The 26,644-nt window shown below is 41.2% G+C and overlaps 3 protein-coding genes across 3 annotated transcripts in view; all 3 read right to left on the reverse strand.

Annotated features, from left to right (window-relative positions):
• Positions 1 to 26,644, reverse strand: part of LOC114648027 (adhesion G protein-coupled receptor F5-like) — a 395,766-nt gene that overhangs the window by 146,820 nt on the left and 222,302 nt on the right. The window lies entirely within an intron of this gene.
• On the reverse strand, positions 5 to 7,569 carry LOC127527306 (adhesion G-protein coupled receptor F3-like). The gene is made up of 5 exons (XM_051925639.1): positions 6,083 to 7,569; positions 5,952 to 5,993; positions 2,116 to 2,151; positions 1,912 to 2,006; positions 5 to 47 (listed from the first exon to the last, which is right to left on the reverse strand). The coding sequence occupies exons 1-4, from the start codon at positions 7,430 to 7,432 to the stop codon at positions 1,944 to 1,946; spliced, it is 1,491 nt and encodes a 496-aa protein (XP_051781599.1). The 5' UTR covers positions 7,433 to 7,569; the 3' UTR covers positions 5 to 47; positions 1,912 to 1,943.
• Positions 8,769 to 26,644, reverse strand: part of LOC114648025 (uncharacterized) — a 61,497-nt gene continuing 43,621 nt past the window's right edge. The window contains exons 11-14 of the mRNA XM_051924687.1: positions 24,171 to 24,209; positions 22,685 to 22,810; positions 13,033 to 13,223; positions 8,769 to 8,987 (exon numbers count right to left, since the gene is read on the reverse strand). Of these exons, the coding sequence (XP_051780647.1) occupies positions 8,784 to 8,987; positions 13,033 to 13,223; positions 22,685 to 22,810; positions 24,171 to 24,209 (560 nt within the window). The 3' untranslated portion in view covers positions 8,769 to 8,783. The remainder of the gene's footprint in view (positions 8,988 to 13,032; positions 13,224 to 22,684; positions 22,811 to 24,170; positions 24,210 to 26,644) is intronic.

The following is a 26,644-nucleotide window of genomic DNA, read 5'->3' on the forward strand; positions in this document are numbered from 1 at the left end:
AATGTGTCATCTGGTTCTTATGATGCTTCTTGCTTTCTTCAAATGATCTATTAAAGAAACACAAAACATATTGTTTTAATTTTTGTTATCTCTCATAAAGTAATTCCTACTTGACCTGAGTGCCTCCTTCTCTCTTGTCTTATTACCAAAATCAGCTGCATTGTGCCCGAATAAAAACAGTGGAACTGTGCTGGCACTCGCTTTATTAAAGCGATTAAGTCATGAAGTTCACATCTGTGTTTAATTTTTTAGCTTGTTTTATTCTATACCCTTTTGAGATATTATGTGATAGTGATAATAATATCAAAATACAAAGAATAGGAGCACCAATTGGTGCTTTTCAAGAAATGACAATTTTATTTTTCATAGTGGTGGCACAAAGGCCACTTTATTAAACAAGACAACCACAAAAGACCCATTGTTATGGTAAAAGACACAAAAAGGATTCAGTCATTTCCAAACCCACTTGTTCCAGTAAATGGTTGTGGAGTGTTACGATTCAAAACTCACACAAGTAGCAGACAGGGGTGCAGATGTCAGAGACCAACCAGAAGCCCGACCTGATTCTTGCTGGCCTGGTTATTTTGACTCCTTCCCTGTCCTGACAATATCTTTGGCTACGTTTATCGTTTCTTGGACTATTTGACAGTCCCAATAATCCTCGGACACTTAGGTGTCTCAAAATAGTACTAAACTTCACTGCCCTGAGAAAACACTTCAAATGGGAAATCCCTCAAAGCAAATAAATATATTGGTCTTTTTGCTGTTAAACAATACATAGGCTTGGGACAAGAAGCTAGGATTTTAGATTTCTTACAGCCAATAACTGGTGTGTACTGTAAATGTACTACTTTTTATACTATATTCCTCAAAGTGAACTTCTAATGGTTAAAACAGGCATGGGCTAAGGGTAATTGAGTTGTCTTAATATTAATAAGTGGATTTACTTGTCAGTCAGTCATTTTCTAACCCACTTAGTTCTGAACATGGCCGTGGGGGGTGCTGGAACCTGTCCTGGAGCATTGGGTGTAAGGCAGGAACAAACCCTAATCCACTGCAGGGCGAACACACACAAACACACACACACACACCAACCCCACACTAGTGCCAATTCTTCATGTCTTTGGACTGTGGGAGGAAACCCATGCAGACACAGGAAGAACATGCAAACTCCCCACAGGGAGCACCCAGGATGCAAACCCCATTCTCCTGCCACTGCACCACCATGACACCCCTACAACATTTGTGTCTGGATCTAATGTGACTCTCACCAAGCACACACCATTGCCCTGGAAGCTTATATTACTCAATTGTTCAGATAGCTTTCTGGTAACAACAGCTCTCTGAACTTTTGTTCTTTTTTAATTTGTTTCACGAACTCATCCTAGCAGAAACAAAAAAGCAAGCAACTTTGAGTGTGATTTCTGCAGTCACTGTATGCGTTTTTGTTCAGCATTCTGAGCAGTGATTCAGGCGAGTGAGTCCGCTGCCATCTGGGACAGATCAAACACAACTGCATCAGACTTATCTAGACCAGGACTAGCTTAAGAAGACAAACATTTTATCCAAACCACAATGATTACAATATTCTATCATCTGACATTGCTATTGGATCCTGATCAGAATTTTTTTATTGTAAACCTGGCTGACAGATGTTATATATAGTTAAATTGATGTACAGGTTATCACTGCAAATGTCTTATGTTCCAGATAACTTGTTGACTTCAGTAATAGTGAACCTGCTAATCTCTGAAATGCTGATCGCCTCTTCATACTGTTCCAAGTCCAGACAACAGTGGGCTCCTTATGGGGCCTAACAGCAGTATGTATGACTTTATTTGTAGTTAACTAGTTATTGGCTTATAATGCAATAAGTCACCTAAGCAAAAATATATAAAAAACACCAAATACCAGAAACAGGTTATATGAAGTATATGTGGATGTTACTTCTTCAGTGACAATGATTTTGAAGTGACTGAATGTTCTTTTGCAGATCCAAAGGAATGCTAAAATAAAAAACAAAAATAGAGTATTTAATTGTATGAAAGAACATTAAAATTTCAAAGGGAAGATTGTTCAGATGTCATTATAGCAGAAGTTAAAAGATCAACGTACCCAACAGTTTATCTCTTTCTGAAGGGCTTCTAAAACCTGCAATTGATAAAACACCAAATAAGGAAGAGAAAAACGGTCTCAAAAAATAAACATTGATGTTATGAACTTGCAACACAAATATTATTCATCATGAGATCCAAAATGAGTGTCTTGCATGTGGAGTGGCGCTCAAGTGGAAGTGAGAAGCAGTTAAAGCCTGATTAGTGGCTGGAGCTGATAGGTCAAATGCTTCTGCAGTCTGTGCAGTTGGAATAACCTGTGAAGTGTGTGCTGCCCAAATGAAGAGGACCCGGTTCCAATGTGTGTGCGTACTACAAACAGATTTAATATCAAACATTTACATTGCATTTGAAAGGCAAAGTGCTATGTGGTCTTATATATGATTTACATAAAAGTTAAAATTCCTAATTTAGTATTAAAGAGCTTCTCCTATGGAGTCATTTAGATGTATGTACTCTGCAGTAAAAAGAACCTTAGAATATATTTAAGTCAGAAGAGTACAGTGGAAATATTAGGCTATAACAAAGAGGATTTCATAAGTTAAATATCCATCTGTCCACCCATTGAAGAAGCAAATACCAGGAGATTAAATAAAACATAATTATATCTTTAATCCATAACCTCTTGCTTGTAAGGGCCTCCTAAAATACTATAGTAGTCTGCAAACCTACATCGTGTTAATAACAATAACAGTTTTTATGGGAAAATAACACATAGAGTATTCATGGACACACTGAAATCAGCGTACCTGCACTATATGTAGAGCCAGAGTTTTAAACATTTATTCATTTAAATTTAGAACATGAAACAATTTAATCTTAGTGATAGGTGGTCATTTCACAAACACCCAACCAGCTGGCGGGCACATCAATGTATAATTGTGTGTATTTTATACTGTCACAGAGTATTCCTAGTCTTAATGTGGAAAATGGTGAGAAATGTTTCCACCATTAGTATAAAAAGACTCCGGAGAGAGTCCAGGGTGTTTCCTATTAACTGTTATATAGACTGACCCATTTTTGCCCAAAGGGGAATGGTTTTCGACATTAACTTAAATAGAACTAGATAATTTTATTTATTTGCCTCAGGGGGCAATTTGGGTGTTCACAGCGGCTCTTAAGTAAATAAATACATGAATAGATAAATAAGGATATATATTGTGATGGAACTGGGCACCAGCAAAGCCCCCAATCCCAACACGAACACACACTCAGAGTCCCGGATTCAAATAAAGGATGGTTTATTACCAAAATACCTCTCCAAAGTAACAAGCACTAGCACAAGCACAAGTTCTCTTTCCACAATTCACTTCTCCTCTCACCACCGCACTGCCCTCCTCCAGTCAAGTGTTGCTCTCCGTCCTCCCAGCTCCGACTCGCCTGGAGAAAGGAGTGCAGTCCCTTTTACTGAGGACTCGGGAGTACTTCCACAGCCAGGGCTGCTGCCTGTTGGAAGTACTTCTGGGTCATACGGAAGTCCAATAGAGTGGGGAGTATATCTCCCTGCAGCGCTCCCTTGCATCACTCATGGACCCCAGCAGGGCTGTGCTGCCGGACTACAACTGTCCCTGTGAGGTGTGTCGGATGGCCGGGGCCCATGCCCAGCCGGGACACCCCTTCTGTACATGATCCGGGGGAATAACCATGTGCAGCACGACATCTTCCCCAGAACGTTTGGTGGCAGCCCCCCTGGGTTGCATCGGGGCCACAGGCATGGAAATTTGAGACTCAGCCCTGTTGGGCTCCGTGGCCACCACCAGAGAGAGCTGCATGGCCTCCTCAGCCCATATGGGCGATTCTTCTGCCACACCCGGTAGTGCAGCCAGATGCTGATCATCACACCTGGAGTGCTTCCGGGTAGGCTATAAAGGGAGCCAGCAGACACTACTCCGGGAGCCAGAGTCGGGAGGAGAGGGACTAAACTTGCCAGAGAGGAGTGGAAGAGATAAAGAAGAGAGATTTGATTTGTGTTTATTTGAGTTTGTGCTTGTGCTTAGTGTGGGACTGTGTTGTGTCTGTGGGTACGGGGAAGACGTAGCCCACAGAAGAAGAAAATAAAAGTTTATTTCTTTTATAAGTGTGCCTTCCGTGTCTGTCTGAGTTGGGTCTGCGCCCATATAACGCCTTTTGTTACAGAGGATTGAAAGTCCTCAGTGTTAACTTGTCAGTCAGAGGATGTGCAGCATAAAGTCCTAATGGCACTCAGTTCTGTTTTATTTCTTTCCTCTCCTACTATCTCCAGGGGGTCCAGAGTGCATCCTATAACTGAGCCTGTCTTTTTAATTAGCTTGTTTATTTGGTGGGCCTCTCTTGAAGTGATGTTACAAGCCCAGCACACCACAGTGTAGAAAATCGCACTGGCCATCACAAAATAAATTATAGAAGATGTGAAGGATGTCACTTCTTACATTAAAGGAATGAAGTCTCCTAAGAAAAAAGAGCCTGCTATGCCCTTTCTTATACAGTTCCTCTGTGTTATGAAACCTTTCCGGCCTCTCAGTGATGTGGACCACCAAGTGCTTGCAGCAATACACCACCTCTACATCTATTCCCTGAATAGTGACCGGACATAGAGACTCTTTGGTGTGGTGAAAGTCAATAACCAGTTCCTTGGTTTCACCGACGTTAAGATGCAGAAAATTCTCTCTGCAGCAAAAACAAACGTTTCTACTTCTGTCTCATCCCCCTCATCAATACACTCCATAAGTGCAAAATCATCTGAGAATTTCTGTAGGTGACATGAACTGGCATTCTATTTATAGTCTGAGGTGTACAAAGTGAAGAGAAAAGGGAGACAAGACTGTTCCCTGAGCCTCACAAACTGTGGTCTGCCTGGCAGATAGTCCATTATCAAGGACACCACAGGCTCATCCACCTGCATATCTCTGAATGTACTCCTTAACAGGGATGACTGGGTGGTATTGAAGGCACTGGAGGAACTGAAAAATAATATCCTCATCAGTGCTGCCAGCTGTACCTACTATACTGTAAAAATAAAATAATGCAGTATTACCAGATGGTGACCAAATACTGTGATAATATTTTATCATGGTGTATATGACAAATCCTGGATCTAGACATTATGTAATTACAGTGTTTGGACACTGCAAGGTTATACAGACTAAAAATTACTTAAGTAGCAGAAAAGAAATATATTGCTTTGAGGTTTTGTGAACATTATACATAACAGTGCTGTTTATAGCTCAAATGTCAACCTCTGATGTTTTAATCTAAGAAAGTAGTAGTGAAAACTCAATTTTGAGATTGTATTATTCTGAATATCAGACTGAATATTTAAATCAATATGAATGCTGGATGTTAACAGGAATTAAATACCCAAAGTTAACTGATATTGCATAAGGCCCAAAGGAATAGCCAGCTCTTAAGGCCGCAGTCCAGAAGCTAAACATTAAGTGGAATAATTGTGTTTCCTTGCCAAATCTCATGCTCTCTAAACTGTTAGAATTTCACCTTTATTTTGTTTAACTAAAAAGGCACATGACAATCGTGACATAAGCTCCCAATTTTAAAATGGGTGTGATGATATCATGTGACACTGCCCACATACATACAATATAAGCATGCGATCCATATCACACTTCAATAACTCACACTCTCTACACAGCAAAACGTAAAGAAACACAAAATAATCAATTCTGCGTAGTTCTAGTAAAATGATCAAAATACAACTATTTAAAACAGGTTGTCACTGTGTATGAGAGTGGGTCACATTTTAAAGGTTTCAATCTTGATTAGTAAGAAAGAAAGATTGTCAGATAAGTGCAATTCCTTTTTCCGAAGAACATGTGAAGAAAAGAATGTTCAGTAAAGACTTACCTTTTTGTCTGTTAAACATCCACTGAGGAATATGAATAGGCCCTGCAAAGATGTAAAAATTGCATACCATAATCATGACAAATATGTTTTTTCTATCAATATTTATGCAATAAAAATTGAAAAGCACCCACCTGCAATGAATTTAATATGACAAATGCATAATTAATCACCACTGGTAAAGTCCCCACAGTGAGGTCAATTGTCATCGTCAAGAATCCTAAAGCCCAAGTTAGTCCAAACAGTGGAGTCAAGATAATCACCGCTTTCAGAATCGCCTTAACCACCTCTTTTGATTCCTTATTACTGCTGTCGGAAACTTTGGGTCTCATGATTTTTAAGATGACAATAATCATTGTCATGTAATTGGCAGCAACAATAGACAAGGCAGGAACAACAAAAAAATAGATGGACCCTGAGAGATCCCCACTATACTTCAGCCAGCAGATGTCATAATTAACGTACTCATCTTGAAAATAGAAGTACGCGGCAAGGACCACAGCTGCAGGAATGATGTAGCCAAAAAGGAAAGAAATTTGAATATATGTTGTCTTTCTTAGATGGTGGAATACAAAAAGTAACTGATGAAGTAGCATTAGGCTTTGACAGAGCATCCAAAAAAACATGGCCAAAAAACAAAAATGCATGGTGATGACCAACCCCAAGCACATGTTGGTTTTACTTGACTGGTTGATAAACGATGTTGCTAAAAAACAGCAGTTGCCAACCAACAAACACAAGCAAATGTTGACAAGGACTACATGCCGAAATAAAGAAATACTTGACTTAACCACTGAACTCCAGATGATGTATTCAATAAAAAGGCAGGCAGTAAGACAGAAGATGGATATGCCTAAGCCGCAGTAAGTGATCATATCAAGGTATGGTACCGTAATGGGATTTATTGACATGAGCACGGAAAAAGAGGATGTGTGATTGCAGGAACAAGTGATTATTTCAGTACTGACCGTTGATTTCTTCCATTCACATCCTTCGGTTGACCATGCTCCATTTCCGTTGTTTTTTGTAAAATCCCAGTACGCACAATAAATTTGATAACTTGAATTTCTTCTCTTTTGCAGCCGAAACGATATTTCAGCCCTACTGTCTTTAGTAGAAGTAATTGTTTGAATAAAACTGTTCACAGGATTAGACTTTGACAGGGAATCATTATTTTGGGGCAAAAACTGGCTGAGTGTCTTAAATAAAAGGCTTGTTATGTTGGAGCCATTCGTTATTGGGCTATAGAGTGTAACATTGCAATCAAAAGAAGTAATGACAGAAGTGGTTTGGTATACTTGACTTGTTTGAAAGTCCACATTTGTAAAATTTTGTTGAGGATTATGTCCTCCGTCTCCTATCCCAGACATGGTTTCAAGTGATGCAAGCAACCGTGAAGCTGTAGATTGATTGTATACACGTGTAGTGAGATTCCAGGACGCAGACAGATTTTGGTACAATAGATTGTTTGCTGTCGTAACCATATCCTAAAAAGCAAAAAAAAAAATGAAAACTTGAAGAATGATATTAAATATTAATTTCAAGATCTAATGCACATGCCTATTCAGAGAAGCTACACTTGAGAAAGTAATATGTGGAGCTGTGGGGAAGTGGTGTGCCATGCAGGGCTAATTTTTTGCTTGTATGTTGCACTTCTTTTCCCCACAGTTTGTAATGGTCTTAAAAGGATACGTGTGGTTGAAAAATGATAGTTTCTGTGTTGTAGAACCTCAAACACAGACAGACACGGACTCAGAATGTCCAAAAGTGCACACGTTTATTTCTTCTTAATTCCTGCACACAGCACAGTGCACCAAACGGCCACACTAACTCAGTTCCTTTTCTTCTGCTGCCTCTACTCCTTTCCTTCTAAGCTTCGTCCACCCGACTCTGGTCTCCCGAATTGAGTGAGGCAGCCTCCTTTATACCGCACCCAGAAGTGCTCCAGGTGTCTCCCGATTAACATCTGGCAGCACTTCCGGGTGTGTGCATGCCCAGACTCCGGAGTTGTCCAATCATCCCCTGGTGGTGACCATGGACCCCTGCCGGGTTGAGCTTCTGAGCTCCAATTCAGTGGCCCCGATGTAAACCAAGGGGGCTGCCCTCTGGTGTCCCGGGGGAGGTACTGCTGGTAGTATGTCCATTCCCCCGGACTTCTGTTCAAAAGGGCGTCCCGTCCGGGCAAGATCCCCGGCCGTCCATCACAGTGTGTATTAATATAGAAAAAAACAAGACAACAAAAAGGAGACCTGCATTCTTTTCTACATAATCACCAACTAACACATGAATTTTAACCAACTCAGGACAGTAATTACATAATGAAATTGTTGTCATTATTTGCTTTTGGCCAAAAAAGCATTTTCAGTCCAAGGAACTGCTGCAAAGCTGAAATTGGGAGATTATTAACACATTGGGTTTTCAGCAAAAGTGACTTGACCTTAATGCATTCATTGATTCATAACTTCCTGAACTTGATTAACTCCATGCAGGATTAGAGCCCACCTTAAGGAGCATCATTCACAACTCAGGAAGAAGCACTGCTCAGGGTGACAGCTAATCATTCTAATCTATATATGATGGGAATGTGGGATGAACCGCTGAAAATATACATGGACGTGCAGCATGGACGTGTGTGGGAGCAGTGATAACAACTGGGCCTGTAGGCCTCTCTAAAAATGTTACCCCAAATCAAATTTATGTAAATGCATTAAATAACTGCTGTTTTGCTCCAAATTAGTCCTTTGGTTATCATTTGGTTTCAATGGCCTGACAAAATCAATGACACTGCAAAATGAATTTGTTTTTATTAAGCAGCGCTTGTCTATTTTTTCATAATTAAGAGTTTCTTACTTGCATTACTCCTACATTAAATCGATAATCACTAGCATTGCTAGCATTAGTTACAGAATGCATAATTAACACAGATGTTCCGATATCTGTAACAGTCTTTATCGAGTTGGTGGTCGAGCTAGTAACAGACAAATTTTTCACAAGACTGGGAATATTATCCTGGAAAATTCCTTGTCCTGATACGAGAACCTGTTAGGAGACAAATAAAAACACACAAGGTCATATTTATGTTTCAAAGCAAGCATTTCTACAAATGCTACAAATATTTTTTCCAGTTATTAAAATACGATTTTTGAGTCACATAAAAAAAAAACAACAAATGCAAATTCCAGTAAAATATCCTCATATTGCATATTCAGCTTCCTCAATTAAAAAGTTACATTATGTTACTGCATTAAAAATTACTAGACATTGTGGCAGGTGGCCGGGGCCCATGCCCAGCCGGGACGCCCCTGCAGCATATGTTCCGGGGGAGCAAGGATGGGAAACCCAGTATCTCCCCTGGGACGCTAGATGGCAGCCTCCAAGGGTTGCAGCGGTGCCTCGGACTCCCACAGGGCTTCATGGGAGTTGGGAGTTTGGTGCAGCCCTGTTGGGTTCTGCAGGTGCCGCCAGGGGGTGCTGCAGCAGGAGCTGCTAGCCCCTTTTGGGCACTAGTTTCACCACACCCGGAAGTGCAGCCAGATGTCAGCAATCAAGCACCTGGAGCACTTCCGAGTGTCTAATAAAAGGAGCCAGCAACCATCACTCATTGGAGGAGGACAAAGCTTGGAGGAGGAGGAGGAGTGGTGGTGGTGGAAGAGAAGGGAGAAGAAAGTGTGTGGTGTGTTTGGTGGTGCTTGCAAACTTGGGACTGTGTTGTGCCTGTGGGGATTACGGGGAAGACGTGCCCCACAGGTGAAGAAAAACAAAAGTCTTTTTATTTTATACATGCCTCTAGTGTGAATGAATCTGTGTTGGGTTGGGTGCTTATATAGCGTCTTATTACAACATGTTTATAATTATTCCTTGATTTGAGTTAAAGGATAAGTTCAGTATTTTTCAAGTCAAAGATATTTCTTTACAATCATGTTATATATTAGTTTGCATTCTAAATTTAAGCATTTTTTATACATTTTAAAAAGTACCTAGCCAGCTCTTGTGTTATATAATGGTGTTTATGGTTCCTGGGGTCCCATTATAAAGAAAGGCTTACCTAATACGTCAATTTTTTCAAGGTAAAAATGTCATTGAGTATTGATCTGTGTCTTGAGATTACACACATATTGTAAAGCAGCATTCCCACTTTGTTTTAGGAAGAAAAAAAGCAAAAAGCAAACCATTGTTGCATTGTGATAGATAGATAGATAGATAGATAGATAGATAGATAGATAGATAGATAGATAGATAGATAGATAGATAGATAGATAGATAGATAGATAGATAGATAGATAGATAGATACTTTATTAATCCCAAGGGGAAATTCACATACTCCAGCAGCAGCATACTGATACAAAAAACAATATTAAATTAAAGGGTAATAAAAATGCAGATATAACAGACAATAACTATGAATAATGTTAACGTTTACCCCCCCGGGTGGAATTGAAGAGTTGCATAGTTTGGGGGAGGAACGATCTCCTCAATCTGTCAGTGGAGCAGGACAGTGACAACAGTCTGTCGCTGAAGCTGCTCCTCTGTCTGGAGATGACACTGTTTAGTGGATGCAGTGGATTTTCCATAATTGATAGGAGCCTTTTCAGCACCCGTCGCTCTGCCACGGATGTCAAACTGTCCAGCTCCGTGCCTACAATAGAGCCTGCTTTCCTCACCAGTTTGTCCAAGCGTGAGGCGTCGCAGCATCTTATAGCAGATGTTGAAGGACACCAGCCTTCTAAGGAAGTATAGTCTGTTCTGACCTTTCTTACAAAGAGCATCAGTGTTGGCAGTCCAGTCCAATTTATCATCCAGCTGCACTCCCAGGTATTTATAGGTCTGAAAAGGATATCACCTGTGCTCTTCACTTCACCATCTACTGTACCTCGTTCGTCTTCTTTTAGGGTCAGGGATGTGGATTCACCTTGGAACGTCATCGCCAAGAGTCGTTATTGACATTGAAAGTTAATGTTGAGATGTGAATTGCTGTTGCCAGTTAATAATAAAATAATAATTCTTTACATTTATATAGCGCTTTTCTCAGTACTCAAAGCGCAGTTAGATAATAATTACTGAAAAATGTCACATGGAAGCCAGGCTAGTAAACAAAATGACCAGAGCTTAACATTACGCACCCATGCAATGGTGTGTGCTGATTCTGTCTACTGCAATATAAAAAGCAGACTTATGTGCTTTTGCAGGGGGGGGGTAAGGCTTGATTGAGAGTGAAAATGCAGCTCAACACCAAGGAAAATCAAATGGTTGTTGTTTAGCTTCTGCTTTGTTCTCTTTTCTTCATAATTTAAGCACTATGAACTGTCCACCTTGAATTAAGGGGACAAGTCAGACTTGACAGCATTCATGATTACAAGGCAGCAAGGAGTTACTGTAATTCTGTAATCCAGTTGGACCCAAAAAGAACAAATTCTCAACTCGAGAGAGCTGAGACATTGAAAGACGGATGACGTGCAGATGACGGATGGAACAGTCAGCAATAGCAACAGAGTCACCATTTTAAAAAACACATGAACCTTTGCTTTCTTTCCTTAACACATTTTACAAATATACCTGGGCAATGACGGGTACTTCAGCTAGTATGTGATAAAATGTATTATTTCCAATTTACTTTTTTGTCATAAGAATACCTCAGAAACACAGAAGACACACTTTCGTAACCTTTCTAAACCTTTGTGAATGTATCCTGTAAGGCTTTTCTTTGTAATGGAACACGTGTACCCATTAACTTCATTCTAAATACCAAACTTTTCATTTAAATAAGCAATATCAGAAATACAGAATCCCTGGGAATTCCTGTCATCTCAGAAAGACTCCTGAAACGACTCTTCACAATGAGTTTGTACAAATGAGTTGTGCAAAGCCTAAACCCCATAACAAGGTCCTCAAAGAGCATATAAGATGATGATACGGAATACATCATTTTAGGAAGCTTCACGTGATGACTGCTGCAAAGAGTTTAATCACGTTATTGTGAACTATTCTGTTGTGGTTTGTTGCAAACCAAACATGCTTTATAATAAATGTTAACCTTGGTCTTTTCAATCAGATATTTTTTAACCGTCTTCTGTGTTGTTATTATGCCATGTTATATGATAATATCAACAGTAAGAACAATTTATATGGTACAAAAAAAATACAGTAATCCCTCGTTATATCGCGATTCACCTTTCGCAGCTTCACTCCGTCGCGGATTTTATATGTAAGCATATTTAAATATATATCGCGGATTTTTCGCTGCTTCGCGGGTTTCTGCGGACAATGGGTCTTTTAATTTCTGGTACATGCTTCCTCAGTTGGTTTGCCCAGTTGATTTCATACAAGGGACGCTATTGGCAGATGGCTGAGAAGCTACCCAGCTTACTTTTCTCTTTCTCTTGCGCTGACTTTCTCTGATCCTGACGTAGGGGGATTGAGCAGGGGGGCTGTTCGCACACCTAGACGATACGGACGCTCGTCTAAAAATGCTGAAAGATTATCTTCACGTTGCTATCTTTTGTGCAGCTGCTTCCTGAAATGACATGCTGCACGGTGCTTCGCATACTTAAAAGCTCGAAGGGCACGTATTGATTTTTTATTGAAAAGCAAACTCTGTCTCTATCTCTATCTCTATCTATCTCTGTGACAGTCACTGCTCCTGACACGCACTCCTTTGAAGAGGAAGATATGTTTGCATTCTTTTAATTGTGAGACGGAACTGTCATCTCTGTCTTGTCATGGAGCACAGTTTAAACTTTTGAAAAAGAGACAAATGTTTGTTTGCAGTGTTTGAATAACGTTCCTGTCTCTCTACAACCTCCTGTGTTTCTGCGCAAATCTACTTCTACTTCGCGGATTTTCTTATTTCGCGGGTGGCTCTGGAACGCAACCCCCGCGATGGAGGAGGGATTACTGTAACCTTCTTCTTCCTACATTGTCTCAATGAGCAATTAGCAACATCAAATCCAAACTAAGCAAAAAATACTTAGACATTTTGTTTTTACCATTTTTCCATTCATTCCCATATCTAAAAGTGAATAAACAGCAAGGTTTCCTAGAAAGCTTTTTCTTCTATAAGTGAATACATTTTAAAAGTACACTTACCTGCACTTGTTTATAAATATCATTTAATGTTGCACTAGTGCAAAACTCAATCTCATCCCCCCAGGTGTATTTGCTTACACAATGTCGTGTCTTGTTCCCTGTTTTCCCTGAATCACAATTATATAAGACTGCATCATGATTGGCTAAAGCTAGTGGCCAATTCTGGTCAACGTTGCAATAGTCAGATAAATCTAGATACAAAAATGAAAAAAGAAACGGTTACAGCTGTAGGCTTTAAGTGATGATAGTCAAACACCATTGCGTTAAAAAAAGAGATAAAATAACAAGAGAGTTACAAACAACACTGATTAGGGCCATAATGTAAAAATATTACTTGTACGAGTCATTTACAGAGAGTAAACATAATCACTTGGAAAAGTTGTATGCTTTTTCCTTGTTAATGTCTTCTATTGAGTGCATTTACATGCACACACAAAACTAGGGATAAGGTGAGTGACCAGGTTAGGGCAGACACCTCAAAAACTCTCGTTTACATGCGCAAGTCCAATTACTGAGTTAGCCCTTGGCAAAATGCTCTGAGGTCATTAAACTGGCTGTTGTGTCTCCCAAGATTGTGAGCTTAGCTCTATAACGTTTAGCTCATCAACATTAATTTAGCAATTTTTGAAATATCAAGACAGGTTATTCCAAATAGGAGAAGAAATATTTTGATCACCCAAGCATTTGCCTCAGGAATTTTATCATTTTGAATGCTTTCACCATTTTCTACCTGTGGCACCTGGATGCCTGTGTGAAACAAAGACTGGTAGGTCAGAACGGTTTTGAAAGAATTTACTGACAATGAATGGCCATGTGCAGGCTAACGGAGTGCCACTGACACACAATGACTATGAAATTCATAACTGCAACCTGGTTAAGGGTTTACATGACCACATTATGTGGTCACTTACAGGCAAATCTATGTGTATTGACCCTGTTTCTCAGAGACCAATATCCCAGTTTCTCTGACTAGAACATGGGTATACATGGCATTTTTTAAATGGTTGTTAGAGCACAAAGAAAAGCACTTCATGTTTTAGCAACACGCTCATTTGATTTTCCTTTGTTAGTGTCTAGAGATGAAATTCAAGCATGCATACAATATTGGGACATGATATTTCAGGAGCACAAGAGTCTACAAGAATAGATCCAAAGTCATAGGATGATTTGATTTTTCTGTTAATGCTATTCATTTTCTAGATATGAATTTGAAGTTTACAACTAATACTTGCACAGTCTGTCACACAGGTACCGTGCTGTCTCATCACTTTGATGTTCACGTTTATAAAGCAGTACTGTAATGTTAGCTGTGGCCTATCAGTCCATCTGTTCATCTACACATTTGTCCATCCATCCATCCATTGTCTCCCGCTTATCCGAGGTCGGGTCGCGGGGGCAGCAGCTTGAGCAGAGATGCCCAGACTTCCCTCTCCCCAGCCACTTCTTCTAGCTCTTCCGGGAGAATCCCAAGGCGTTCCCAGGCCAGTCGAGAGACATAGTCCCTCCAACGTGTCTTGGGTCTTCCCCGGGGCCTCCTCCCGGTTAGACGTGCCCGGAACACCTCACCAGGGAGGCGTCCAGGAGGCATCCTGATCAGATGCCCGAGCCACCTCATCTGACTCCTCTCGATGCGGAGGAGCAGCGGCTCTACTCTGAGCTCCTCCCGGATGACTGAGCTTCTCACCCTATCTTTAAGGGAAAGCCCAGACACCCTGCGGAGGAAACTCATTTCAGCCGCTTGTATTCGTGATCTCGTTCTTTCGATCACTACCCATAGCTCATGACCATAGGTGAGGGTAGGAACATAGATCGACTGGTAAATTGAGAGCTTCGCCTTGCGGCTCAGCTCCATTTTCACCACGACAGACCGATGCAACGCCCGCATTACTGCGGATGCCGCACCGATCCGCCTGTCGATCTCACGCTCCATTCTTCCCTCACTCGTGAACAAGACCCCGAGATACTTGAACTCCTCCACTTGGGGCAGGATCGCGCTACCAACCCTGAGAGGGCACTCCACCCTTTTCCGGCTGAGGACCATGGTCTCGGATTTGGAGGTGCTGATTCTCATCCCAGCCGCTTCACACTCGGCTGCGAACCGATCCAGAGAGAGCTGAAGATCACGGCCTGATGAAGCAAACAGGACAACATCATCTGCAAAAAGCAGTGACCCAATCCTGAGCCCACCAAACCGGACCCCCTCAACGCCCTGGCTGCGCCTAGAAATTCGGTCCATAAAAGTTATGAACAGAATCGGTGACAAAGGGCAGCCCTGGCGGAGTCCAACTCTCACTGGAAACGGGTTCGACTTACTCCCGGCAATGCGGACCAGGCTCTGGCAACGATCGTACAGGGACCGAACAGCCCTTATCAAGGGGGCCGGTACCCCATACTCTCGGAGTACCCCCCACAGGATTCCCCGAGGGACACGGTCGAATGCCTTTTCCAAGTCCACAAAACACATGTAGACTGGTTGGGCAAACTCCCATGCACCCTCCAGGACCCTGCTAAGGGTATAGAGCTGGTCCACTGTTCCGCGACCAGGACGAAAACCACACTGTTCCGCCTGAATCCGAGGCTCGACTATCCGACGGACCCTCCTCTCCAGGACCCCTGAATAGACTTTTCCAGGGAGGCTGAGGAGTGTGATCCCTCTGTAGTTGGAACACACCCTCCGATCCCTCTTCTTAAAGAGGGGGACCACCACCCCTGTCTGCCAATCCAGAGGCACTGTCCCTGATGTCCATGCGATGTTGCAGAGGCGTGTCAACCAAGACAGTCCTACAACATCCAGAGCCTTGAGGAACTCTGGGCGTATCTCATCCACCCCCGGGGCCCTGCCACCAAGGAGTTTTTTGACCACCTCGGTGACCTCAGTCCCAGAGATGGGGGAGCCCACCTCTGAGTCCCCAGGCTCTGCTTCCTCATTGGAAGGCATGTTATTGGGATTGAGGAGGTCTTCGAAGTACTCCCCCCACCGACCCACAACGTCCCGAGTCGAGGTCAGCAGCGCACCATCCCCACCATATACAGTGTTGACACTGCACTGCTTCCCCTTCCTGAGACGCCGGATGGTGGACCAGAATCTCCTCGAAGCCGTCCGAAAGTCGTTCTCCATGGCCTCCCCAAACTCCTCCCACGCCCGAGTTTTTGCCTCAGCAACCACCAAAGCCGCATTCCGCTTGGCCTGCCAGTACCTATCAGCTGCCTCCAGAGTCCCACAGGACAAAAGGGACCGGTAGGACTCCTTCTTCAGCTTGACGGCATCCTTCACCGCCGGTGTCCACCAACGGGTTCGGGGATTGCCGCCACGACAGGCACCGACCACCTTACGGCCACAGCTCCGGTCAGCTGCCTCCACAATAGAGGCACGGAACATGGCCCATTCGGACTCAATGTCCCCCACCTCCCTCGGGATGTGGTCGAAGTTCTGCCGGAGGTGGGAGTTGAAGCTACTTCTGACAGGGGGCTCTGCCAGACGTTCCCAGCAGACCCTCACAACACGTTTGGGCCTACCACGCCTGACCGGCATCCTCCCCCACCATCGAAGCCAACTCACCACCAGGTGGTGATCAGTTGATAGCTCCGCCCCTCTCTTCACCCGAGTGTCCAAGATATGTGGCCACAAGTCCGATGACACGACCACAAAGTCGATCATCGAACTGAGGCCTAGGGTGTCCTGGTGCCAAGTGCACATATGAACACCCCTATGCTTGAACATGGTGTTCGTTATGGACAATCCGTGACGAGCACAGAAGTCCAATAACAAAACACCGCTCGGGTTCAGATCAGGGGGGCCATTCCTCCCAATCACGCCCTTCTAGGTCTCACTGTCATTGCCCACGTGAGCATTGAAGTCTCCCAGCAGAACGAGGGAGTCCCCAGAAGGTATGCCCTCTAGCACCCCCTCCAGGGACTCCAAAAAGGGTGGGTACTCTGAACTGCTGTTCGGTGCATATGCACAAACAACAGTTAGGACCCGTCCCCCCACCCGAAGGCGGAGGGAGGCTACCCTCTCGTCCACCGGGGTAAACCCCAATGTACAGGCTCCAAGTCGGGGGGCAATAAGTATACCCACACCCGCTCGGCGCCTCTCACCAGGGGCAACTCCAGAGTGGTACAGAGTCCAGCCCCTCTCAAGGAGATTGGCTCCAGAGTCCAAGCTGTGCGTCGAGGTGAGTCCGACTATATCTAGCCGGAACCTCTCAACTTCGCGCACTAGCTCAGGCTCCTTCCCCTTCAGAGAGGTGACATTCCACGTCCCAAGAGCCAGCTTCTGTAGCCGAGGATCGGACCGCCAAGGTCCCCCGCCTTCGGCCACCACCCAACTCACACTGCACCCAACCTCCTTGGCCCCTCCCATAGGTGGTGAGCCCATGGGAAGGGGGACCCACGTTGCCTCTTCGGGCTGTGCACGGCCGAGCCCCATGGGTGCAGGCCCAGCCACCAGGCGCTCGCCATCGAGCCCCAACTTCAGGCCTGGCTCCAGAGTGGGGCCCCGGTGACCCGCGTCCGGGCAAGGGAAAACGCCGTCCAAAATTGTTTTCCATCATAGGAGGTTTGTTTAACCGCTCTTTGTCTCATCCCTCACCTAGGACCAGTTTGCCTTGGGCGGCCCTACCAGGGGCATAAAGCCCCGGACAACAGAGCTCCTAGGATCATTGGGACACGCAAACCCCTCCACCACGATAAGGTGGCGGTTAAAGGATGGGTCTACACATTTGTAACATGTGAAATGTATCCATCCATCCATTTTCCAACCCGCTGAATCCGAACACAGGGTCACGGGGGTCTGCTGGAGCCAATCCCAGCCAACACAGGGCACAAGGCAGGAACTAATCCTGGGCAGGGTGCCAACCCACCGCAGAAATGTAAAAATTAAAATTTGTTCTATACGGTGCTGTCCTTTTATACTTATACTTACTCCTACATTGTACTCATTACATCCGCTCTTTCACCTTTTTTTGTCATTATTTGATCTGCCTAAAAATTTTTATTCTCCATTTTCCCATGTCTTTATACTGTTTGTAGCTTATTTCCTCTCTCAGCCATTTTTAGTTCTTCTAATGAGGACATGGAGAACACAACTAAGGTGGAGGTCACTGATGGCGATGGCTATTTTGCTGTGTGTTAATTCTAGCATCATTGCAATATATTCACTATACAATCTTCTGTGCCACTTTGCAGATAGTTTGATAGTTCTAAACTGCTTTTGGCTACATTTACCAGCTCTTAACATTCTGTAAATACAAAATGAACAAAATAAAATATTTAAAACTCAGACTAAACTACTGTAATACATGCATATTGGAGAATCTCCTTATAGGCTCTTTCGAGGTATGTAATAACCCGCCGGGATGAGAGAGGACACCGTGTTCTCCTTCTCTCCCTGCATGACTGAGTAACCGCCCACTAAGGGCACCTGACTCCGCCTCTTCCAATACCTCAGCTATAAGAACTCCGGCTTCCTGGGAAGAGGCGTCATTTTGGCAAGAGGGACCTAGAGAAGGGCGCTCCCGAGCAAACTGACCCTAATCCACAGATTGAAGCCGAGCTTTACTTTTGTACCTTGCAGGCAGAGACAAGGGCAATAAAGCCTAAGCTGCACTTTCTTTTATTTATTTTGTTCTTTATTAAACGGGATGACATGGTTACCGCCCCAAATTTTCTTTCAGCCACACTGCAAAAAGATTTGCTGTGGTCACCACATGACTTTTTATTTATTTACATCATGACAAAAGTATAAAGTACGAATTAACTGGAATATAAACAAAAGTTTATTTTTTACATTTCAGTAATTTTAACAATATTTTTATGCTACTAAAAACATTAAATAAAAAAGTGGTAGCTAGGCAGGTACCATCTGGCACCACAAGGTCATAATAGTTATTATATGTATGGTTGGCATTACATTGGTTGTAGCACTACCCCAATACTTTCCGGTCAAATTGTGTTTTTCATGGAATTTTATTGTCCTCTAAAAGAAGCTGCAGGGCTTGAGAATCAGTGTTATAAGGAATACGAACCAGTGCACACACAGACACACCTGTGCACAGCAAAAAGTACTCCACTTGAAAAATCATGTTGTTTTATTAATAATAGACCATTGCTAAATATGATTAAGTAGGATCCGCTTGACTACACATTCCTGTGGTGGGACAGAATCACACTTAGTACTAAATAAAAAAAAAACAAAAACATCTTATTAGATTTCTGGTTTAAATAAATAAGTAAATTAGCAGAGATGGCACATTTACAAGAAAAGCAAGAAGTTATTTGTGAAAAGGTTCGTGACAAAAACCTATGCTTTATCTTGGCCTTGTCTACAAACCCCTTAACTTTTAGTAGTATGTCACCAGTCCTTAAAACGCCTAATAATCACCATTTCGGAATTTATTCAACACAGACAGATTCAGTGACTTTTAAGTAATCAGACTGCACAGATGGCATGTTGTCTTTATAGTGGCTTTCAGAATTTATGCATCTATACCATGATGAACGGAGAGAGTGCGTGTTAAGGAATCTCTGGAGTTTGTGGTAATATTGCAGCTTTGTTGTCCTTCATCCATTCTTTTTCATTTTTTCAACCAATTTAGCTTGTTACATACAGCGAATTCAGAAAGTATTCAGATCCCTTCATTTTTTTCAAATTTTGCATTGTTGCAGCCTTGTGCTAAAATCATTTAAATTAATTTTGCCCAACTCAATCAACACTCATTGAAAACAGGGTTTTAAATATTTTAGTGAATTTAACTGAAATATCACATATAAAACATACTATCAACATTGAAAGTTCCCAAGAGCACAGTTGTCTCCATGGTTCTAACCACCTGGCCAAATGGAGCAATCATTGCAGAAGGCCCACGGCAAGAGAGGTGACCAGAGAACCCAAAGGTTACTCTGGCTGAGCTTCAGAAGACCTGTGTAGAGTTGGGAGAGATTTCCAACGTGACAATTATTACTGTAACACTCTACAATCTTGACATTATGGCAGAGTTACCAAACAGAAGCCGATCCTCTATAAAAGATATATGGAAGCTCACTTGGAATTTGCAAACAAATCACCTTAAAAGAACTCAAGAAACAAGATTCTCTGGTCTGATGAAGCCAAAATTAAGGTCATGTCTGGAGAAAGCCAGGGAGCACTTAGCACCTGTCCAATATCATTTCAGTGTTGAAGAATGGTGGCAGCAGCATCATGCTGTGGGGTTGTTTGTCAGTGAAATGGAATGGGATACTAGACAGGGCGGAGGGAAAGCTGAATGAAGCAAAATACAAAGACATCCTTGGCCTACCAGTGTTCTGGAACTCAGACTGGGCCTAAGGTTCACCTTCCAACACAAAGAAAAGACAACATAGGAGGTGCTTAGGAACAACTCTGAAGAATATCCTTGAGTTGGCCAAGCACAGCCCAGACTTTAACTCAATCGAGTATCTCTGAGGAGACCTGAAAACTGCTATCCACCTACAGTCTCCATCCAACCTGACAGGTGGAGAAGAGGAACTTCAGAAAAGAATGACTGAAAAACATCAAATCCAGGTGTGTGAAGCTTGTCGCATCAGACCCAAGAGGATGCCAGGCTATAATCGCTGCTAAAGGTGCTTCAACTAAGTACTGAGTAATGGAGCTGAACACATGTGAAACTGGGATATTTCAGCTTTTTATTTTAAATCTATCTATTATAAAAAGATATCCTATCCTGGAAAGCAAAAGCAAGGGTACGATATGTGATCTTCTTGGAAGACATTTTAAAGACCCACGAGACCAAAGACACGCTCTACTTACAATCTATCAAATAGGACAATAGGCAGCAAAACATTCAGTCTTGTGAAGGATTTGAACACACACAGATCCAGGGCTCTCAGCGCATATAAAGCGTATAAGGACAGTACGTTATAAATTAAATGTCGACATCTAAGCAAAGAAGAAAGCAGCGTGGAGAAAAGAGACTCAAATGCTTTGGAGAGAAAAAAGAGCAAAAAAGAATAATCGAGGTGCAAATTCAGAAAATAAGGAAAGTAATTATCAGCCCGGAACAAGTGGAATTGAAAAAAAAGCACGTCCAATCCAGCTCAGAATTAAAAGACAATGAGTAAAGGAAAGTAGAACTTCATAAAGACGTTTACAAACGTTGGCGCTAAACACATGCAGAGCAGGTTAGAGACTATGAAACCAGTGAAGTTAGAAAGGCTAAAAAAAAAACAAAAAAAAAAACGGCGCTGTACACATGTGGAGAAAGTTAAAGGATATGAAAGTAGAAAAATTAGAAAATATAAAAAAAGAAAGTAAAGATCGCAGTAGTGCAAACAAACAAACTGCCTCATTTAACTATGCACCGGTCTAACTTTGGTTTTGCACAATAATTACTACACTATTGCACCTTAACACTTTATTCACATAATTTTACTTATTTATTATGTTCTACTATACTGTTATCTTTCAATCTATGACTTTTTGTTAATCTAACTGATATTCTTCTAACTTTGCACAGTTTTTGATAAGCGGATCAGGATGCATTTCACTGCGTGTTGTCCTGTATAACTATGCATGTGACAAATAAAGAATCTTGAGAATTTCAAAAACGGAGTTTACCGCACATGCATTTATTGGTTACTTTGTTCATGTATATATATTTATCTGTCTGCTTATTTTAAAAGCTAAATTTACCCCAGGAGTCAAAAATGTTCTGTCTATTCCTTGTACAAAAATCTAGACAAAACCTGGGGTATCACCTTGGTAACCCCATGTACTTTTGGAACTGTGAGAGGAAAACAGCACGACTTTACAGACAGGAGTCCAATGCAGAACTTTTACTTACTTTTTTACTTTGTAAAAAAAAAATTATTAACTGCTGATGATGTAGATCATTTTGTCTGTGCTGAAATTCCAAACAGAGAAACCTATCCTGACCTCATTAAAAAGATTCAGCATATTGGGACTTGCAAAATTACAAATATTGTTTTTACAGAAGTTCTGAAATAAAAGTGAAACTAATGAAATAGCAACAATTCAAAGAAAAAAAAATCTTAAAAGTGTGTATCCGGAAAACCAAACATGAAGGATGGCGAGCAAAGCGAGCAGGGGGCATAGCCCCCTAGTAAATTAAAAAATAATCTAAAATCCTGTTTTCACTTTGTCGTTCTGGTGTATTGAGTGTTGATTGATCTGGGGAAAAATGAATTAAAATGATTTTAGAAGAAGGATGCAACATAGTAAAATGTGAAAAAACTAAAGGGGTCTGAATACTTTCTGAATTCATTGTATGTGCTGAAATAGTTCTGTACTCCCATATACTGTATTAACTTGACCAATCTGACCTCCTCAGTTCTCCACGTTACCAACGAATGTGGAACTTTAAGGTTATTTTTTCTTACGTACATATCCACTGTGGATTTGACATACAAGAAAAAATGGCGGTTATTCTTAAAACTGCAAGTTGCATGACCAGGACTCATTATACCATCTGGGGTTAGAAAATAAAGTCAAAGATTGCTTAAATTAAAAATTTAGTGGTAGCAGAACAATGTTCCTGATCAGTCCTGCTCACTTCAAACATTGCATAAAAGTAAATACAACTTACAAGTTTATACTGTTTATTTCAATTACTAAAAATTAAAATCAGAATAAGCAAATTGAAAATAGTTAACTTACCAGATATTACAAAAACAGGTATGACCATACTTTTAGACTGATTCATTGTATTTGTGAAAGTACATTTTAAATCTGATGGTTTTGTACATGACAAAAGAACAACATTTTGGTAGGAAATGACAGAGCCTGAAAGAAAGATTAAACTTAGTTATTCTATTTTCTTTGAAATTACACACATATTCTGCTTTCTTTGTCTGCTCACTCCATTGTCCCTCATTCTTACAAAACACCACATACAAATCTTATGATAGGGAGTTTATTTTTCCTCTTTCAGCCTCAATATGTATAATATCAACACAATTACAGTCTCCAGAAGATGGCTTATTTTCTTTCTTTAAGGATTACTTTGGAAGAAATGGAGGGAGTATAGAAAGAGTATTAAAATACATAGTGCATGCAGGCACATTCGCATTTATGGATGTTGTGGGATTCTTCTGCCTTCCCAGACATTCTAAATCTTCTTCTTTTTCTTTAGTAATTGTCCTGTTACTGATCTGTTTTTAGTGGTAACTAAACACAAAGCATAACAGATATATACTCATAAGGTTATGCTTAAAAGATTGTAAACACAAAGCAATAAAGCCCCATGCTCACTGCAATTTAGCCTCCACTGCACTTCTATCCTTCTCTACAAGCTAAACCTCTTTGGAGATCCCTTTTTGCTACTTGATATGTCCATTTGGAAAAATAACCTCTATGATCTGTAAATGAACATCCCTATAGCACCCTGTAGGTGAAGTATATTAGATTAGATCAGACTGATTTTATTAATCACGTGGGGAAATTTAGATGCATAGAGCAGCAGAAACATACAAAAACAAGGTCACAAACTCACAGGACAGATAATCCAGCTAATCAATCAGTAATTCAATAACTAATGTGGGATATGGCCGGCCGTTCATCCCAGCCAATACCCCCAGGCAGCCAGATGGAGCCCTCCCTGCAGCATGGTGGTGCATGGATAATGCCAGCAGGGAATTATGGACATTGAAGTTTTCCTTCACAGCCCTGCTGGATACCATGGGGGCCGCCAGAGAACGCTGCAGGGAGGCATAAGGACTTGTATGTTCCCTATAACCCGGAAGTACGTCTGGCGTCTGATCAGAGGGTTCAAGGGAATGATAGCGCCCCCTATCTGTCACACTAACTAAATAAATAAATTTATATTGTGCAGAAATTTCAAAATATTGGGATTATTCCTGGAAACCTGAGATGTAGAAGGTCTGCTTCCACAGGGTTTTTAGTTTTAGAATACTTTATTTAAGATGTCACTATTCTGTTTCACTTATGAGGATTCCTTATCTCTGGTAGCTGTCAACATATAAAGCGACTACATGAATGATGATTTTCTGAACACTTTATGGTAATTCTGGTCATCTGTATACATTTAAGTGGGACCTTTCACACAGCAGCCTACCCTTAACTCTCATGCTTTAATTGCTGTAGTACAAACATAAATAAAAGTAAAAAGCAGGAGAATACCTACCTAAGGTGTTCGCAGGCAAGATATTAGAAACATTTGTGTCTAAAAATTAAAAATGCAAAAAAGTGAAATTAGGCATTGCAAATAGATTATTCGATAGAATATACCATCATGTATTGTAATCAGTAAAGTGATCTGGGTACAGTAAGGACATCTGCTTCTTTATCTTGTTTTTTTATATATTTATTGAAAAAAACATTCCCACTTCTTTCTAAACAAGTGATCTCCTGAACCTTAACCTAATCCCAGGCATGCGCAGTGAGTTCCAAACAAGTTTACACTTTGGTATGTAGATTTACTGTATGTTATCCCGGAACACTTGTGATAGCATGAAGAGATGAGTATTGAAATTCTGACCCATTGCCACAGGTGTATAAAAGAGCTCAGTGACTTCAGGCTTGGTACTGTGATAGGATGTCATGTTTGCAATAAAACATCTCATGAAATTTAATCCCTGCTGGATATATTCCACAGTCAATTATAAGTGGTATTATTGGAAAATGGAAGTGTTTAGGAACAAAAACAACTCAGCCATGATGTGGTAGACCACATAAAGTCACAAAGCTGGATCAATGACTGTTAAGGTGCATGGTGCGTAAAAGTCACCAACGCTCTAGCTGAAGAGTTCTAAACTTCCTCTGGCATTAACTGTGCGGTGGGAGTTTCATGGAATGGGTTTCCATGGTCAAGCAGCATGCAAACTTCACATCACCAAGTCCAATGTCAAGCATCAGATGGAGTGGTGTAAAGCACACTGCCACTGGACTGTGGAATAGTGGAAATGTGTTCTATGGAATCTTAATGCTTCAGCATACCAAGACATTTTGGACAATGCTATGCTTCAGACTTTGTGGACACAGTTTGGGGAAGGTCCTTTTCTTATTCCAGCATGACTGTCCCCAAATGCATAAATCAAAGTCCATAAAGACACAGTTGGATGAGTTCATCAAACTCCTTTGGGATGAACTGGAATGGAAATTGCTATCCAGGCCTTCTCGTCCAATATTTGTGCCTGACCTCACAAATGCAGAATGAATGGGCATAAATTCCCACAGAAACACTCCAAACTCTTGTGGAAAGTCTTCCAAGAAGAGTGGAAGCTGTTATAGCTGCAAAGGGCAGACTAATTCCATATTAAAGTCTATGTATTTGATTGCAATGTCATTAAAGTCCCTATTGATGTGATGGTCAGGCGTCTCAATACTTTTGTCCATATAGTGTATTTACTGTTTGCTGGTGCAAGTTATTCCTTTACTAACAGTTTGGTGCACCATTTTAGGAGTAGTATTTAAGAGCATTGTCCATAAACGTTGTAAAGGTCAGAAACCAAAAGAAATGCAAACAATCTGAGTAACGAGTGAAAAAATGAAAACCAAATATTGAAGACAATAAAGGTTAGCCTAAAGTCCTAAAGTTACCTATATCTTGCCAACTAGTCTAAGAATTGCTGTTTGTTTTATTTGAGAATACCCAAAGCTTGGACATTTACCATTGTAACCTAATGAATGTTATTGCTAACACTATGGCTTCACCTATGAAATCCAAACCAAAAATAGCAGCATCCGCAGGACAAAAACAACCACAAAACAGATCTGCAATGATGTCATTAAAATAATGACATCAAATTAATTATAAAAATTAACAACAAGAACAGCCATTAATAGTAAAATAGTACAGAATAACTATTAAAATTCCCAGACATGTTTGTGACAACCATGTTCTAGCGTACACACTGTGATTATAAAATGTCTTACAGATTCTATACTCCCAAACCTTAGAATGATCTTCTTGCCAGCATGAGAGGTATCTAATTGATCTCTACATTTAAATCATTTCAGATTATTCTCATTAAAAGTGCTCCACTTAACTACAGTGGATTTCATCTATTTTGCATTGATTTTGTACTAATACAGTATAGTGCATTACGGAGATGTACATTAGTGGAAGCACCCCAACCATAAGGGTTCATTCAAACCTAAACATTTTTCTAGCATAATAGTGATGGACCAAAATGCTCCTTAACAGCTTTTAGACTACAATATCAATTAAACTTTCTGAAAACATGGAAGAACTGGGGCAAAGGCCTGGTGCAACTCTTTCAAGAAAAATCCTTCACTTGAACCTGGAGCAGCAACAAAGCAAACAACTCCAAACGACATTGGACATCACCTTTAAAGACTTGGTAGCGTAAATCTATTTATCTCACCCAAGATAAATTAGAGCTCTAAGTAACTAGTAAACAGCCAGCCTCTCTATGTTACATGTTTGTCCGTGTAGTCTGTACTGTCTTACATGTAAACATATATATGCGGTTATCATATTTCTATAATCCTTGTGTTTATCAAAAAATTGTATTACTTTGTTTCTTAAAATGAGTGGGCTTCATTTACCTTGATAAAAGTCTAACAGCTAGAGACTGCCTCCTACAGGTAAAGGTAAGGAAAATAAAGTAGGAGCCTTACCAAATTATTTAGTTA

The sequence above is a fragment of the Erpetoichthys calabaricus genome, chromosome 3 (genome assembly GCF_900747795.2).
Source record: "Erpetoichthys calabaricus chromosome 3, fErpCal1.3, whole genome shotgun sequence".
NCBI classification, from domain to species: Eukaryota; Metazoa; Chordata; class Cladistia; order Polypteriformes; family Polypteridae; genus Erpetoichthys; species Erpetoichthys calabaricus.

Bases quoted from the DNA above. Each gene is read 5' to 3' on its own strand.
- LOC127527306 (XM_051925639.1), bottom strand. From the start codon at position 7,432: ATGGTTACGACAGCAAACAATCTATTGTACCAAAATCTGTCTGCGTCC. The intron at 5,994-6,082 runs GTGGGTGCTTTT...ACATCTTTGCAG, and splicing joins TCATATTAAATTCATTGCAG to GGCCTATTCATATTCCTCAG. The intron at 2,007-2,115 runs GTACGTTGATCT...TTTTTATTTTAG, and splicing joins AGAAAGAGATAAACTGTTGG to CATTCCTTTGGATCTGCAAA.